The sequence below is a fragment of the Melozone crissalis genome, unplaced genomic scaffold, assembly GCF_028551555.1.
Source record: "Melozone crissalis strain CALT ecotype California unplaced genomic scaffold, PUWL_Pcris_2 ptg000027l_1, whole genome shotgun sequence".
Classification (NCBI taxonomy): Eukaryota; Metazoa; Chordata; class Aves; order Passeriformes; family Passerellidae; genus Melozone; species Melozone crissalis.
Genome location: NW_026535805.1, coordinates 8110510 through 8128042, shown reverse-complemented (window position 1 = coordinate 8128042; position 17533 = coordinate 8110510). Strand labels below are relative to the sequence as shown.

General features: G+C 38.4%; 1 protein-coding gene across 1 annotated transcript in view; it reads left to right on the top strand.

Moving 5' to 3' along the window:
• The window catches only part of THADA (THADA armadillo repeat containing), a 152066-nt gene that overhangs the window by 105014 nt on the left and 29519 nt on the right, over positions 1–17533 (top strand). Inside the window, exons 31-35 of the mRNA XM_054280582.1 lie at positions 1618–1703; positions 12585–12997; positions 13342–13463; positions 14788–14860; positions 16695–16839. Of these exons, the coding sequence (XP_054136557.1) occupies positions 1618–1703; positions 12585–12997; positions 13342–13463; positions 14788–14860; positions 16695–16839 (839 nt within the window). The remainder of the gene's footprint in view (positions 1–1617; positions 1704–12584; positions 12998–13341; positions 13464–14787; positions 14861–16694; positions 16840–17533) is intronic.

Sequence of the window (17533 nt, the reverse complement as noted above, 5' to 3'; positions counted from 1 at the left end):
GTTTTTCTTCTGAGCCTTTGGCTGATCCCTCTGTTTTCTCATGGCTTGAGCTCCCAACTCCATGAGTATTCCTTGGTTGTGTTTTCATTCACTTTTATGAAGAACAACCTAGGCAGCAACTGAATGCCCAAGACAGAGGAAAAATCTTTGCTTAACCAGGGTGGATAGAAATTAAGTCTGCCTAATATGACTCTGCAAAAATAGGCCATATTAAAATTGCTTTGGCTTCTTAAGGCTTTGGTTCTTGTTGATGATGCATCTTCTCATCAGGCAGCTTGTAGTTCTTGAGCTTGGAGGCAAGCATGAAGAAGTTTGGGGAGGTATGAACTTAGACTACTTCACTAGTGAGAAAGTGTCCAAAAAGTCTCTTTTTATGCAAAAGGAGAAGAAAGCTCCTCTGAAGAGAGATCCTGGTAGCACATATTCTGCTGTGTGTTGTGTGGATGCCTTATATTGTAGGCCATAAAACAAAGCATAAGTATTTTAGGCTTCTTGCAGAGTTTATTACTGAAGGTGAGAGCAATGTTTCTGGTTAAAGTTGTCTGTTTTAATAGGTTCACAGGCTAACTCTCCATAGGCAAATACAGAGACCAAACTATGCAAGAGCCTCAAACCTTTCATTTTTGTGTCGTCATCACTTATCTTACTTGAAAAAGCTTTTTTTTTCTTGAATTTTAAAGATGCTAGAGTTCAGAATATTTGTTGGAACATTTTTAATTAACAATTTTTGAAAGAGTTTCAAACATTAAGATAAGCATACAAAGAAAGTGCCAGATAAAATAAAAATGAAATACTGAACAGAATTAGTCATACCTCAAGCTTGTGTTGCTTGATTCTGAAAGTTTTTGTTTTAGTACAAGTCCCATTGGGCTCTTCAGAATAATTTCTGTGTTTTGAACTAGATTTCCTGTTTGTTCACATTTTAAGTTATATCTTTAAAGAGTTTTTATGGCTAAGTATATTTCAGTGATAGTAATGCAAAGAAAAATGAAGTTTTTAACCTAATTTTATTTTTCTAATTGGAGAGAAAATAGATGTTTCTCACTTGCAGATTGAAAAGGGGGAGCAGGAAGTAGCTTATTACCAATTTCCATTATATGCACAAAATCCCAAATATCCTTGTTTGGAAAAAGAAATACCTGATTTTAAAAACATGAACACCTCTGGTCTTCATCAGAACTGTGAGAGAGCTATGGCCATTAAAAAGGTGTAGCAGATACCTTGCAAGGGAAGTTTCTCGTTCATGAGCTGTAAAAGTAAGAACTGAAGACTTCTTTTTGCTGATGCATTTAATTACACACATGATCTATAAACAAAAAGACCTAGTAAGTGCTACAACAAGCTGGTTCATCCAGTAATAATGAAGTGTATCAAATGCCATTCAGTGCAATGGCTGGAGAAGGAAGGTGTTGCAATTCTGCAAGGGAGACTGTCACTCAGAATGGACCAGGAAGTGAAGCTTAGATAACTTGTCCTAGTTATTTTATATATGCATTCTAATTTGACCAGTAGTTTAGTTAATTAAAGCAGACATGCCAAACTAGTTTGTTTTCTGCTGTTTCTGAGCATAAGGTTATAAGGATTTAAGCTTTAAAAACATGATTTTTTTTCTTTTAGGCTAAATCCTTGTTTAGTGACCAGAGCTGCCTATCTTGATGTTCTTGTGATGTTGAGTACGCACCTGGAGAAGTTTCAAAAGCAAGGTAAGTGAATATACTGTTCTATACATCAGATTTAATATTTATATCTATTTCTGAGCTCTGTTTAACCTGGAGAAACAACAGTATATTACTTGTGCTTAGGGTATCTACTGACTCCTGGAATCCTTTAGCTGCCTTGTGGAAGAAAACCCTTTATTCTGCCTTTCTCAAGAACTTGTCCTAGGTTTTGTTGAGGAGAAAACTGAGGCACAGTTCCACGCCAAGGCTTGAAGTGATGATCTTGCAGTATTCCTAGTCCTAGAATGGCTAGCAACAAAAAAGTTCCTTTTCATGTTCCAAAATGGTTTTTTAATCCAAAATCCACATCCTGGACTATTGCAACTTTAACCTTTCCAGAAAACCACAGAAATGTTTTTTTCGTGAGACACCTGAAATAGTTTCAGGGAAAGGGTTTTCTAATGTTCAGAAGTTTTATAAAAAACAACTCTGAGAGATTCTTTCAGTTTCTTTTTTCATTTTGATTCTTTATCAATGGGAATTTTTTGAAGGACCAGTAAGAACTATCAGTGGTTTTAATGTTGTAGATTACAGTTAGCAACGGTACAAAACAAGCTGTGAACAATAAGAAAAAACAAAGGCAGGGAGGAAGGTACAGCCTTTCACATGTGCCAGTGTGTGGGCAGCTTTCAGTCAGCTGTAAGTAGCTTCCTTGTGGGCCTGTTTTGTTCACTTATGAAGAAGTGAGTAATAAATTACCTTGTCAGTCCAGGAAGGCAATTAGTAAATAGTTCTGTCATTTTATTTAAAATTTTAATGCTGCATTTATGTCACTGGAACCATTCTATATTTCAGAGACACGTTGTGGGCATTATTAATTTTAAAACCAATTCCTTTTGCCCTTTTTTTTTTTTGCCTAGACCTTTAATTGAGGTAGTTCCATTCTAATTTTAAAATTGCTATTAGTGTCATTTCTTGTAAATGTACAGCTCAAATAGGGATAGTTTTTAGGAAAGCAAATTGGTGATGAACATGTCTGCAATCAACTTCTTCAGACAGGTTGATGTAGAATTAGCCCTTACAACAGAAGGACGGACATACAGAGTGACTAGGCAAGGGCCACATGCTTTATAGGGTGAAATGCACCACTTTATCTAAAGCAGTTTCAATATAACATGTCTTTAGGGATGATTTTTTTTTCCTGGCTATTTACTGGTTTTTCTGGAACTAAGCTACACCTACCAACAATAATTCTTCTATTAAAAATATATTTTCTTTTTTTTTTATTGCTACAGAATAAAGCTTTTTAGATCTTCATATGCCATTGGCCTTAGAGATAATCCTTTGCAGTACATTAAAAAGTCTAGCTGTGTATCACAACTACAAAATAAACAAAAACAACCTCCAAAGCCTCCTTCAACCATATTTGGGCTCATCATCCTTTTACTTTGAATACTACTTTTTAAAAGAGAGACCCTTTTGGGAATATTATTTTTTCCATTTTTTTAACATGGTCCTCTACCACTGTTCAGATCCTTTAGGGTATGAATCATCCTGGTTTTTCTGTATTCTCTTCATCTGAAGATTTTTTTCATCTTCTGATTATTCTTGCCACTTGCCCTTCAGCTCTATTTTTGTATTTTCTTTTAGGAAGGAACAGCCAGTACTCCAGTGGAGGGATCCTGCTTTTGCTTACTTACTGGGCATTGCATTTCCTTTATCAGTCTCTTTCCTATTTCAGTTATCCTTGGGGTTTTTTGTCTGTTCTGGTTTTTAAACAATTGCTACACATTTGCAAAGACTTTTCTGGAGCTCTCCACACCAGGAAACTCCCTTCCTTTTTTTTAATGCCCCTGACTTGGGAATAGCCCTTTGAGCCTGAGGGACTGCACCATGCTGTGGCTGGATTACCAACTGTAGTGAATTCATTTCTTTTTCAAAGCTCATGTGGACTGTACCAAACCTGGGTGCTGTAAGGTACAATTTCTGCAGAAGGAAAGTAATTATTTTTGCAGATTCTCTCTGCTTGGGCACAGTTCAGCAGTTTTGTTTTGTTTAAAAGTTTCATTCCTAGGTAGGTTTAAAATTACATATTTCAGGCAGTGTCTACAGAGAGTAAGAATTTAGGCTAGAAGTACTGTTTTGAAAACCTAAAGATACATTTGGGACAATTTTATGTATCACAGGCAAGAAGCCCTTCTGAAAGGAAGGAGTTATGTGTTTATATTAAATAGAAACTGAGTGTCCCATGACACAGTTAAAGAAAGACTAAACTCACCAGTTAAAACGGAATGTTTTGAGTCTCCCACTTAAATGTTTTACAGATATGATTATTAATTGAAGCATTATACTTTTCTGAGATTAAATATCTTACTCATATATGCATATCTCTGGTTATGAGCCAATTTTTCTCTGTTCTAATCTTGATTTGTAAAGTTGTTTCAATGAATAAAGGGTGAGGGACAAATCCAAATAAAACTGTTTCTTGATGTGTTTATCTAAGAGGCCCCAGGAAGTGCTGTATATGAGTTCCAGGCCACAGGCTGAAACTGATTTTCATCAACAGAAATGGGAATGCAATGTAATGAGCCTGCAACTGGTTAAAATCAGACCACTTCTAATTGATTGTGCCTGTCTAAAGAGGCTACAATTACAAAGAGGTTTCCAGAGAACAGCTCTGCCTAGGCCTTTCCTACATTATGATTATTTTCTGTAAGTGATTTGTTGTTTTCAATTAATAAAATCTGTCTCTTAAAGTGCAGGATAGCCCTTAGGGAATTTACTTCACAAATTCAAAAAACATCATCTTTAAAATGTTGGCTAAGAAAGGCAGGGAGTAATGGATACCAAAAGCATCTTGTCCAGCTAAAAATGTATTGCTGGTTAAATTATGATTATTTATCTTAAACAAAACAAAACAACCCCCAAACCCCATAGTTATTCCTGTTTGCTGGACTGGATGGAAGTGTTGCCTGATTCATGTCACTGGGAAAAGACAGTTTTCTTTCCTTGAGGTGATAGGAAAAATCTAGAACTTTTTTTTCAGCTCCTGATATGTCTAAGGGCTTTCAGATGTGCTGAGACAGTACATATAGCCAAGACTATATAAACTTAAAAATATTTTGATTCTGTTATCAATTGTGGTTGGAAGCAAGCTTTAAAAAAAAGAAAAAATAGAAATATAGAAATACTATTTTTACCTTTATTGAGAGTAAAGAAAGTTCTTACCAGCTATAGGATTATTTGATGAGCTAATGTCTACTGTCACTACTAATAGTTATTAGTAGTGTCCAGGGAATTTGTTCTTGCAGACCTCTTTGATGTATTTTCTCCACATTAACTGTTTTTATAGATCAGAAATCACAAATGTTTAGGCCTTTTCATTCTCCTGGGAGAACAATGCAATCCTCTTGCAGAGAATATTCTGGCACTTCCTCGCTGCTTCAGATATTACAGAGGAATAAAGTAGCATTTGTAGGCAGATTGGGGTGGAGAAAATGACCTCAAGTCCAGGTGAGAACATGTTCAGCCTTGGCTGTATATATGGTTATTTGCAAATTCACAAGTTTTGGTCAGGAGGAGTTAGAAGCAGAGGTCTGTTAGAGCTCCAGATCCATGTGTGCGTCTGAGGTTACACACTTTGCTGTGCTCTCAGAGATGGGCTTTGCAAGAGGTGGGATACAGGACTGCTGTGATACACTGTTTCACTAAGTAAGATTCCTCTGTTGAATATATGAACTTCTGAGAGGATCTGTCATAGACATTCTGCCTTCAGATCTTCTGGCAATTGGTGTTTGCAGCAAAACAGCAAGATGAGAGCATTACTGTGATCTGCAGTGCTGCTCATGCAGGAGCCGGAGTGTTGAATTGCAGTGAAAGCTCAGATCTGCCATGCTCTGTCTCTCTGTTACAGATGAAGAATGCCACAAGACAGAGGTCACATTTTCCTTCTTGCTCACATCTTGAAAAAGTTTTCTTGTAGTATTTCGTCGTTTTGTGAGGGGAAAAATGGATGCAACTCTCTATAATGGACTTGACTAATAGAAGTGCATTTTGGCCAGGGTTGTGTTCCAAAAAATGGCACTTGTTGATAGAGCTCTGTCAATGTAAGTGAAGTAGGATGTAGAACAGAAGAGGGAAAAGATGAAAGAAAATTTTGCTAAAGATAATCCTGCCAAGTTGTTGCTTTGTCCTGTGTATATGCTGTCAGTCTGGTTTGGCCTGTTGTCAAGTGTAGTGTCTTCAAAATTCAAGTTTGGTGGGAAAGAGAAAACATTTAAACAGGATGTCAGATAGGTTGAATATATGTTTTAAGAAAAGATGCCACTTGTAGTCTAACTAAGCATTTTTCCTTTTTCCATTTGAGGTGGAAGAGTTTATAAAAGTTCTTGAAATTAACCAAACTCCAGTGTTGTGGTTAACCATGGGAACAGTTCCTTAGTATTTACATGATTAATCCTGTTCATAGAGAGATTGTTTTGATACCAAAATGGAGTAGCCAGTATTCTACTCTAACTTATTTTCTTTCCTTGAGTTTTGCAAAAGCATAATTCCATTTTCTTGCTTTCTTCTGAATACCTAAACCATCTGTAGTTCTAGGTTAAGATTCTTATATTCTGCTCATGAACTAAAAAAATGGTTGCAAAAAATACTGTGCACTACACATAGTGTGTGTATGTGATGAGAAACGTGAGGTACTGTTTCAACTGTCTGCTGATTTTGTCCTCAAATACAACAAAATACTTTTTAAAATATACAGAGCAAATATCATCCTCTTGGTTATATTTGTCCTTATTAATTGGAAGTTATAAAATACATTGATATAAATAATATGAATTATCAAACTTATGGATGCTTTGCCGTGCTTTGCAATGCAAAGCACAAATTGCTCTTTACATAGGAATCTCTTAAATGTTTGCCTGAATTACATGATTTGTAGGTCTTTTAAATAGCATTTGAAGGTTGTGGCCATGTTGTTTTCTGTATCGTAGTTCCTAATCTTTTCTTATTCTGGTAAGAAGCAAGATGGTAGCCATGTTTTTCCTGCAGGCTAACTTACAAACTCATGATTTTGGCATGATAAAAATGTGACAGGGTAACTGGGTTAATTATTTTAGCCATACTTGAATTTTCTTTTCCTAGATCCCTAAGAAGTATGGCCAAAAATTATTTGAATAAAAACACTGGCAACTTGTTAATGTGTATTTTGGTTATTTGGTCTAATTAGATTATAGTTGAATTTACTCTTAACATATTGAAGGCAGTTTTTGTTTATTGTATCAGAAACGATATAAAGTTTGCTGGTATATTGACTGTGGCACTGGGTGTAAATGTTTTTATTTTGAGTTAAGAAAGGTAAAGATTTAAAACATTTATAGGATGGCCTAAATGCCCTGTGCCTACTAACATTAAATTAGACAAGTAGAAAGGAAATATTTTAGGTACTCAGTGTTCTAATTCAATGCAGACTGGAGAATTAATAAGTTGAGGGTGGCATTGTTGGAAGTCCAAGACACAGGGAGTGACTGGAAGTTGCCTGGACAGTAAAATGCCAGAGGCAGAACAAGTCAGGGATGTTGAAGTGATCCAAAGACTGACCAAAAGTTAGTGTGAGACAGAAGAACAAAATGGGCCAAAGCTGAAAAGAATAAATTTTTGGCGAAAGGAGATGGATATGTGCAACACCAACAGCTGTCAGAGAAATGTTGGAGGCAGAACTTGTGACACAGGTGGAGGAGGAGGAAAGCAAAAGTGTTTTTGGCATGATGGCAGAGACAGTGGTCAGAGGAGGGTTGTGGAGGGTAGGCACAATACTGCTGGAATGCTGTGTTGAGCAGGGAATATGGAAAGGTGTTCCATGAGATGGGTGACACCAGGGGAAAGTGGAATTAGTCATGTTCATTAATGTTAGCAGTTAAAATTCTGTCCCCACGTGAAGACAGAGACTGCTCATCCTTTAGATTCCAACATGTACCACTGACTGACTTGCACTGTCTCTGTGGGGTTTTATAAATTTATATGCATGCAAAATCCTGGAAAAGTCAGTGCTGGGCCAGAGAGAAGCTGCAAGAAAAAATACCTGTAAATAAAAATAGCTGTTTCAGTGTCAGTTATAATGGAGTTTTTTCCCCCTTCTTTTTTCCTTTGGAAACTTTCCCTTATGCTGTATAAAGTGCAATGGGATGCTTGTGTCCTCAACAATAAATTATCCATGGATTCTGGTAATCAGTCATGTTTGTAGTTTTGAATTGTATTGTGAGTTCTGATGCCTAGTCTCTGATGTTGAAGAAGTTGCAGATGTCTTTAAAAGAAAACATCCTGCTTAAAATATGCCCTTTTTATGATCATCAACAGTCACCTTAGTATGGCTGTGTAATGAAACAGACTTTTCTGTTCTCTTTGTGGTTTTATTTCCATTTAGCAGTGACTTTGCCTAATCCACTTTTAATAAAAAGGAAAACTATGAAAGAAAATACTTTTCTTTAGTATTTGTCTAGGAAAATCTCTTCTTGGCACTGATTAGCTCTCAGCCTACTCCCTATTCATATGATCTGTTCAGATGTCTGTGGATGGTAGTTAGAGAGTGGATTTTAACTCAGTTCATAAACAATTGTGCTTTCTTGTAGGTCTTGTTGAATAATGATGAATATCCAGATTTTTGATGCTCAGAGCCCCTTCCCTTAACTGCAGGCAAAGCAGCATTTTATTGCTGCTCTTGCAGTTTTTGTCTGCCCTTGCAGAGGGTCAGTAAGTTTTCTGATGCTGGTAGTAACTTCCCCCCTTTTCCCCTGCTTTGTTCTTTTCTTCTGGAGCCTGTGGAAGGAACATGGAAGATGTTTTGGATGCTTGAGGGCCTGCCTACAGGATTTAATCTCAATATTTATCTAGATCAAATACTTAGAGCTATACTAATCACATGTACAGAAGAAAGCCCCTCACACCATACATCAGCATACACCTGATGATCAGGAGAGTTGTCCACTTGACAGTAGCTAAATAATCACCGTGAAATTACCAAATCCCACAGAAATGTATCAACTCTGCAAGGAGGTGAAGCAAGTTTAGATTTAAATATGGAAGGAATTCAGATTACTTCTGTCACTTTTGAACAGACTGTAGTGCCTGTGAGATGAAGTATCAGCTGGGCTGTCCATCAGCTGATGGTTTGTTAGTCCCTGAGCAGGGAGGTTTTTCTGTCATTGCTCCATGTATCTGCTTGCTCTGGGAACAGACTGAATAGATCCTGCCTGCCACTGCAGGGAGGAGCAGAAGAGAGACAGGCAGGGTGCAGGTTTGGGAGCTGCTAAATTTTGGAGATTCATCAAGTCTGCTAACTCCTCTTCCTTCTCCTCTTCCTTTCCTCTTTATTTTCAGATGGTGAAAGACCATTTTACTTCATACACATGACAGAACATCAGTTGATCATAAATAGGATTAAAAATCCAGCCCCTCAAACCGAGATGCCGTGACATAGATGATGTGTGCATGTATCAGTGTGGGGGACTGAGGATGTTTGTGTCGGGTGTTGAAGAGAACCAAGTGGTTGTGTAAGATGTCTCCTGTACTAGAAGCAGGCTGAAATTCTTCCTGTCCCACAAATGAAGCAATCCTTAAGGGGGAAAAAATAAAATTAAATCCACTTAATTCTTGAAGGCTCTTTTGCATCTGTCAGCATCCTGGAGAGACTGCTGTTTGCCAGGACCCTTCTTTGGTTAGCCAAAATTTGTTCTCTCTTCTCACAGCAGCTAGTCATTCAAACTCTACAGTGATGTTTGTTTGTAAATAAAAGTATGTTGTTACTGTATCTTAACAACAGAGGCTGACATTTACTTTGGGAACCAGTGTGGTTTTCGGGTTTAGTTGGATATTTTGATGTAAGCCAAAGGAAAGAGTTTACTTAAAGCTAAGCAGATGAGAAAACATTTACATGAAAGCCTGGAAAGACTTCTTAGTGATGAAGTTGAAAGCAGGAATATTTCCACTGCATTGTAATAAGACAGGGGCATTCTTTCCTTTTGTACATATTTGTGTGAAAAAAGAGTGTTGGAGAGCATGTGGAGCAGAAGATGAATGCAGGAGGATTTGCTTTCTGGTGTGTTGAGGCTAAGCAAATATTCAGACAGTCTTATTTTGCTGACGGCCTTGCCATTGAGACATCCAGTTTTAAAAGACTTGCTGTAAAATAGATGAGCCACAGTGTCCAGTCTTTCACAATTGCATGGGAAAAAAAGAAGTTATCCAAAGCAGAAGTATTTGATATGTACAGAAAAAGAGGATCTGTTGCCAGAGACTCTTGTATCACAGTCTCTGCAAGCTAGTAGCTCTGCTATGTTTTTTTATATGCAAGTAGTTTTCCCCTTCAAAGATGAAGGCATAAAGATAAGTTGTGCTGGCCTTGCAAAATACAAGTGGAAGTTTGCTGAGTTGGAAGGTCAGTGCATGGCCAGCTGGAGTCCATGGGAGGGTCACCACTCTCTGATACTGAGTTGCAGGCTCTGGCAAAGTTGGCCACATTGACACCAACAAAATGGAGGACACTCTCCCCCCTTCCCTCAATTTTTTTCTCTCTTTCTCGCTCCCTCTCTAGCTCTTTCTGTGTGTATTTAATACTACTCACCCTTTCCCTGCTCTGGAGTTTGACCCTTCCATCCTGCCAGCTTTCCCATTACTGCTTGCATGTAGCTTACCTCAGTGTAAAGCAGTGTAGACAGGAGATGAAAGCCTTTCTCTTGCAGTATACTTACAAACAAGCTCTTGGTTTGGAGAGCTGAGCAGTGGGTGTGTGTGTTGCTGAAAGGCAGCTGAGGAGGGGAGCAGGCAGGAACAGGAGAGGGTGCAGGGCTCTGAAACTGAAGCTGTTTCTCTTCTGGAACTGAGGTGCTTGACCTTGAACCTTTTCCTTTCAGCTGCCTGGGATTATTTCTGTTGTTAAACTGCTGTCTGTGGACTCAGGCTGTGTAATAAGTGAGACGAAGGCCTAATCCCTCTCCAAGGCAACCAGACAGTTCAGAAATTAAGAAATTCTGGCAGTTGGATACGTGTCGTGTGACACGGGCATTAATGCTAGGTTGTGCTGTGATGCCAGCGTGTTTGGAGGGGCTTTAGAAATGTAGCAAGTAACAGATACAAGTTTGCATTGATATCAGACGGAAATCAGCTGTGTCATGTAGAGGATAATGCTGTGAGATGGCTTTGCACTAATCCTGAGGTTCCTCTGACTGCATCAAATCCCTTCAGACAAGAAACTGGAGTGAAAATGTGAATGACAGAGCTAGCGGCTGGGCAATATGTCTGAAAATTTTTTATAAAGACTACATTTCTTTGAAGTGTGTCCAGAATTACTCAGAAATGGTTCTGTCTTATGTGCTAGACAGTGTACAACTATGTCAACTTTCTGTGTAAATGTCAAACAAATTAAGATGGCTTTAGAAGAATCTGAATATGAAAGGGCAGGATATTTAACTGTAAATAGAAGGCTTAGGGAAATGTCTTCATGGACAACAAAATGAATCTATATTTGTGCTGTGGCTTCATGTCAAATTCAGGAATTTAGTAGGACTATTTGGACAGGCTTTTAGCAGTGCTCCGTGTTTAATTATAAATAGCAAAGTTACATGGCAATGAATTGTCTTCTTACAGATACTGGAGAAATGTAAGTTTTTTTAATCTCTGTATTTGCCTTTAGTGCATTTTTACCTTTAAAAAAATCTAAACTCCTACATCCCCTAGCACTGTTCTCTATTCTTTTGTGATTTTCCCCTACTTGCATTTGAATTTTGTGGAGTATAGCATGTTCATTTTCTTGCAGTACAAGCTGTACAGACACCGAACTGGGCAAAATGGTTTCAATATTATAAAATGGTTTATTCCTGCTGATGATGGAGAAGGTTGGACTCAAGGCACATGAGTATTTCAGTCTATGTGGGTGTGAAATAGGAGCATTGAGGACTTTTTCCTTTACTTAGTGTCTGCATTGCCAGCTCTGCTAAAGCCTGAAACCCTCTGGTGTCACAGATGGCAGTGGCCTCTGTTGGCTCCAGGAGGTGGCCAAGCACTAAAGAAGGTGCTCAGGCTGTGCTGGACCGTGTGGACAAGGTTGCACCAGTGTAAATGGCTGAAGTGTCACAGTTCCTGGGCTGATACATAAGAGGGGTTACAGTGCAGCTCTTTTGTTTTCTTACCTAGGTTAACTTTTCAAAATGAATAACAGTAGGAAAAGTATCCTGTTTTTTTTTAGTAAGTAAATTCTTTAGAATGATACACACAGGACAGATCTGTTTATCTTGAAGGGTCATCTTCTTCATAGCAATTTTTTCTGACTAAAACTATGAAGGCATGAGAGTTTTAATGTTATCAGAATGGCCTCTGTCATCATTTCTCCTGATTTCAGTTGCAGCTGAGTAGTCTGACAGACAGCACTTTGTTCAGTCTGGTCTCTGATTTTAGAGCTAACCATCCACATTTTTCCCGCATATATTTAATAATTTGTTTGTGTTAATCACTTTCTGCAATGGTAGAAATGGGAAGGTTGTACAATTTGCAGTATTGCATTACTAGCTTGGTTGAAAGAAATATGTACCAAACAGATGTAATTGGTAAAGATTGCAGGTAAAGATTGCAGTCTGCAAGGTGCTGTAGCATTTTTAAGTTGTTTGAAACTTCCAGCTCATGTGTTGAGCAATCATAGTTTTCAGAAAATTTTGTGTCTTTGTTTCTTTTGATTTAAATATGAATGTATATAATATCTAGCAAAGCTTTTTTCTAATTTGGAATCTGTTTAAAATGAAGGAGGACTCTGATTTCATTTCATGCCTGAATTTACCTTACGGTAATTTTTGCATACCTGATATTTGTCAGCTTCACAGTCTGGAGCAGATGGCAGCATCATCTATTTGTTCACTTTAGTAAGTGTTACTCTCATTGCAGGAATGCAATTCCTTGACTTTTGGGAAGAGATGAAGAGAGTGATTTCAGATTCTGAATTGGTGTCTGGTATTCCCTACTCACCTGCAGTACCAGGACTGATACAATATCTCCAGAGCATCACCAGACTTGCAATATCAGTGCTGTCAGTGACTGCAGGGCCTGACCTGCAGAGCTGTGCTTCAGCAGCTGCAGAGGACATGGCCAAGCCCTCGCTGTCAGTGGCTCATCTCCTGCTCTGTGAGTTCCATGAGGTGCGGCTGCTGGCATTGGAGGCAATTTTGCTGGGCCTGAGACAAAGAAATTCCAAGCAGATTGCAGAAGGAAGAGGAGGTGCATTATGTTTACCCACTGGTTTGGAAGACACTCTTCTCACAATGGCTCTGAAGGAAACAAATCCCCAGTGTTTTTGCAAGGTAAGAGGGTGCTTTTTTATTGACATTTTGTCTGTTTTCAGTAAATTAATGGTTTTAATTTTTAGATCATATTGTAATTTTCAAAAATATATTTCAAACATGCATTGTGCTTTTTAAATAGTAGTTGAGTGGTTGGGTTTATTTTACACTGAACAGGAGCTGTGCAGTAATTTTGTAACAGATGTTCCTGTGTAAAAGCAAGAACTTCCTCTTTCTTTTCTTAGAACTGTCCAGAGAGATTCCTTTTGTTCTTGGAGTGGAGCTTAAGCCAGTGTTTTATTGATCTCAAATGTGCACATTCCTGTTGAGACTGTAAATTCTTTGTTTGTGGATTGTGTCTGCAGGTGCTGGAAATTCTTTATAATATGGATCTCAGAAATGTTCTTCCCAAGACTGAATGTTCTATAAAAATGAATCCAAATCAGCTCTTAACCTGGAGTTTAAACCTTGCAGGTATCTCCAGCAGGTATGGTCTGTCATGCATGTTGAAATACTTACATTTTAAAAACTTTCAGTGTTGAACATTAATATATTGGTTTGGGGCTGCACTTTCATTTAAAAATCTGTGTTTCAGAAAAGGGAGTGTGGTGTATTTGAACAAAGTGGGTTCATGAGAATTTTTCAGAGAAGTAAGACCTTTATCTGAATTATTCAAAAGGCCTGCAAGTAATACTAGCACCCTGCAAATGTCCAGTTGTACAGTTCCTGAAACAAGAAGTTACTTTGGCTGTCCAGTGATAGCCAGTGAGCATAGTTCTTCCTGAATGGTAATTGGGAAACACCCACTTTACTGTAGAATTAACAATTAGTGTTAATGGTGCAGCCCTACACTCATTTGCTGTGAATCTGCCATCCCTCCTATCCTGGTTTATGGGCAGATGGTTTGTAGAAAGAACAGTAGATCTCATTTAACTTGTTGGATTGGCAGAAATGGTTAATCCTAATCCTTAGGGTTTGCACTCCTTACACAGACTGTAAAGTCAGCAGAAAGCACTGGAAATCTGGAGCCAGATTGTAGCTCCTGCTGAATTAGAGCTGTGCCCATGCATTCACAGTGGAATGCTCAAACAGGCTTACAGTGTCCAGACTAAGGATATAACATCCTGTTTCTGATGGTTTTTTAAGCCATGCAAACATTGCAGTCCAATGTTACAAACATTGAATATAGAGAATGTAGAACTGCATTTTACAGCTGTGCATATTTACTGCTGATTTGCACTAAATTGTTCAAGTTCAAATGATGATAATGAGGAGTGGTTATTTCTGGGATGAAGTAAGGTACTGGAGGTAAAATACCTCTGACTGGTGCTGTTGGAGGGAAGGGGCTGGAATAGCAGGCCTTGCTGCTCAGGTGTTGCCATTCCCCATGGTGGGAATAGGCTTCAGCAGCCACAGTGCCCTGAGCCATATCCTTAGATCCTGCTTAGCAGCTGTAGAAGAGATATTCCTGCAGCTAAACACAAGCTTCAAGAGATGCATTTGTTCACAATTTAAAATAATGTCTGGTTTCTTTGACTCAGGTTCCATTTTCAAGTGTGTTCTTCTATGAGAAATATGTAAATAGAAAGTAAACGTGAGAGAAGTGAAAGTAAGGGCATGTTTTGTTTGCATGTCAGCTGAGAACTTAGCTAACATCTAGATCTCTAATGTAAAAGCTTCAAGTGCTCAGCTTGAAAAATATCCATTGGTGATCATCAGAAATAATTAAGAGCTGGCTGGTTTTCTTCTAGAGGTGAAATGATGACAGAAATAGCTGGCTTTCTGATATGTCATTTGCCTTTTTTTCTCAGCCCTGAAGGTCAAACCATAGCTCTGAAATTTGCCTCCAAATTGATTATCCACCTTTTGCAGAACCATCAGCAGGTAAGGCAAATAGAGCTAGTTAACAGTTTTGTAATCCTGGAGTTTTTAGTGATTGCAGTAACGTGGCTTCTTTTAGATAAAGACCCCAATCTTGTGTTTTCTTGTGTCCATTCATCATTTTTGACATTCATCATTATGTCTTCCTCTCTGAATACACTGCCATGTTCTGAAATGACACAGCCATGAATATCATCTCAGTACATCCCTCTCAAAGTAATTTCAAGTTAAATACATACATAAATATTTTTGATGGAGTAATTTCAGCTTCTGAGCTCATCCAAAATGGTCACTATAATGTAGAAAGGGAAATGCCTGTGGTGTTTAATGCTTGTTCTGAATCCAGCCCATTTACTGAGCTGCAGCTTTGTTGTGGTTTCTTGATTTTTGGAGAGCCCACAGGAGAGCACGTCGGGTGGGAAGGCACGAAGCTGGAGCAGTGGTTGGGTGCAGTTCCCAGCCAGCTCAGATTTCTTTTGATTTTAAATTGTCAGTCTGTGATGTCACATATGTATGTGTAGAGCAGTGCAAAAGCAGCTTTGGTGCTAGATATTTAAAAAAATATTTACAAATCCACTTAGTGGATATTTTAAAACAAACAAAACTCTCATGATCTGTTTTAAAAGGAAGATTATTTTCCTTACAAAGCTAGTATTTTTCTTAGAATGAACAGCAGAATGGTTTCTTTTTATATGCTAATAACCATGTCTCATTATAAAAACTATAATATCACATTTGCACACAATTGAGGAACGTGAATTATGATATTAAAACTTTTTAGTTAAAGGAAAGGCATAGTGAGTACTTGAAGTTAACATAACAAAGCAGAATTAATGAAAAATGCTGTAAAATCTTAAATAGAAATGCTGCAACAACTTTCTCTAATAAGCATACAAATCATGGGAGATCTAAGATATACTTACAGAGAGAGCTTTTGGCTTTGAGAAAGGCCAGGTACATCAGATTTCCATCTAAATTCTTTCTTTGAGCTTGCATTCAGTATTTACATCTGTGGAAGAGATTTTCTCTTCCATGAGGTAAAACTTAAGTTCTGTCCTTCTAGATAGTTCATCCATGTGTCTGCTTGAAATTTGAGTCATTGTAACATCTTGGGAGATTTTTATTTTTTGTTTTCACCTGTTACAGAATCTGTAGGACACACTCTGTCTGTGTCCCTTTGTGCAGTGCAGGTACATGGCCCTGCACCAGGCAGAATGAGGCAGAGTATGACTGAGGGTTCATTTACTCCTCAGTTAATGAGGTTGGTTGAGAGCTGGCTGAATGCACATCCTACAGGGCCATAAGCACTGTCACAGGGTCTAGTTGGAGCCCTGTCACTTGTGATGTCCCAAGGGTCAGTACTGGCCCCAGTATTTTAACTTCTTCATCAATGACTCGAGTGAAGGGGCAGGTGCCTCCTCAGCAGGTTCACTGACAGCACAAAGCTGGGAGCAGTGGATGATACCCCAGAGGGTTCTGCAGCCCTGCAGAAGGACCTGGACAGGCTGGAGGGATGGGCAGAGAGGAACACCCTGAAATTAGGCAAAGGACCAGTGTATTTGTCCTTGGCATGCATGTGTAGAAGGACTGAGGACACCAAAATACTCCTTGACTTGTGTGGTCATTGGTGACTCTGCTGTGAAGAGGCAGAGTCAAAGACTTGCCTGTGTATACTGCTCTAACTAAAAGAAAATTTCCCAACTTTTAAATGTTCCTGTGGGTTTCACCACTTCAAAAAAACTGGACATTTACTAATGAGCAGTCTCCCTTAGGCAGGCCACGGTTCAATGTGATGGTAAGAGGTGCAGCATACTTCTCACATGTTCTGTGCCTTCAGATTCCAGAAGAAGTCTTGAAAAAATGGGTTCAGCTGATAATGTATTTTTGTGAAGATGAGCAAGAGACAGAGATGCTGTTAGCAGCTGCTGAAGTTCTTAAGAGTATAACATCATTCCTTCTGAGCAGTGAGAAGCTCATTCTTGGTAAGTAGCCTGAAAGTAATTTTCTGGATTTTTTTTCTGAAATCCATTAATACATGATTTCAAATGCATGTGTATGCACAGTCAAAACATAATTACATCAAAGAGGGGTTTTTGAAAATTTTATTAGAATTTAATTACTAAACATAGAGATTTATTTAAATTCTGGTAGAAAAAGCACATGTGCCCAGCCTCTGGCAATAACTCAGCAGAAGGGACACATGAGGTGTTGTTATGTCTCCAGGTCACTGTACACTGGTGTACAGAATTACTGGCTTGCAATTGTTCTGTACTTGAATCTTTCTGTGGTACTCTGTTGGTGGTCTGGACATAGTTTAGGTGAACACTGGGAGTGTAACAAAGCTGTGCTGGCTGAATGTTGGCATGAAGGTCTTTGGTCTAGAAATGAGAGACACATTCTACTATGAGAATAATTAATAATTGGATTGCATTATATCTCCCAGGTATAAGGATTTTTGTTTGAAGTTAATATTAGACTGTCTCTTTAGAAAACAAAGAAAGAAGGAGAACAAAAAACCCTACATGGCCTTATTCAATAGTACATATAATGACTGGGAGGCAAAGCTAAATTTCTATTCTGGAGAATAGATGGGGTTTTTCTTTTAGCTTTCCCCCCCCCTGCCTTCTGTGAATAGAAAATGGGGAGATTTTGTGACTAAAGGGACAGGAGATAGGC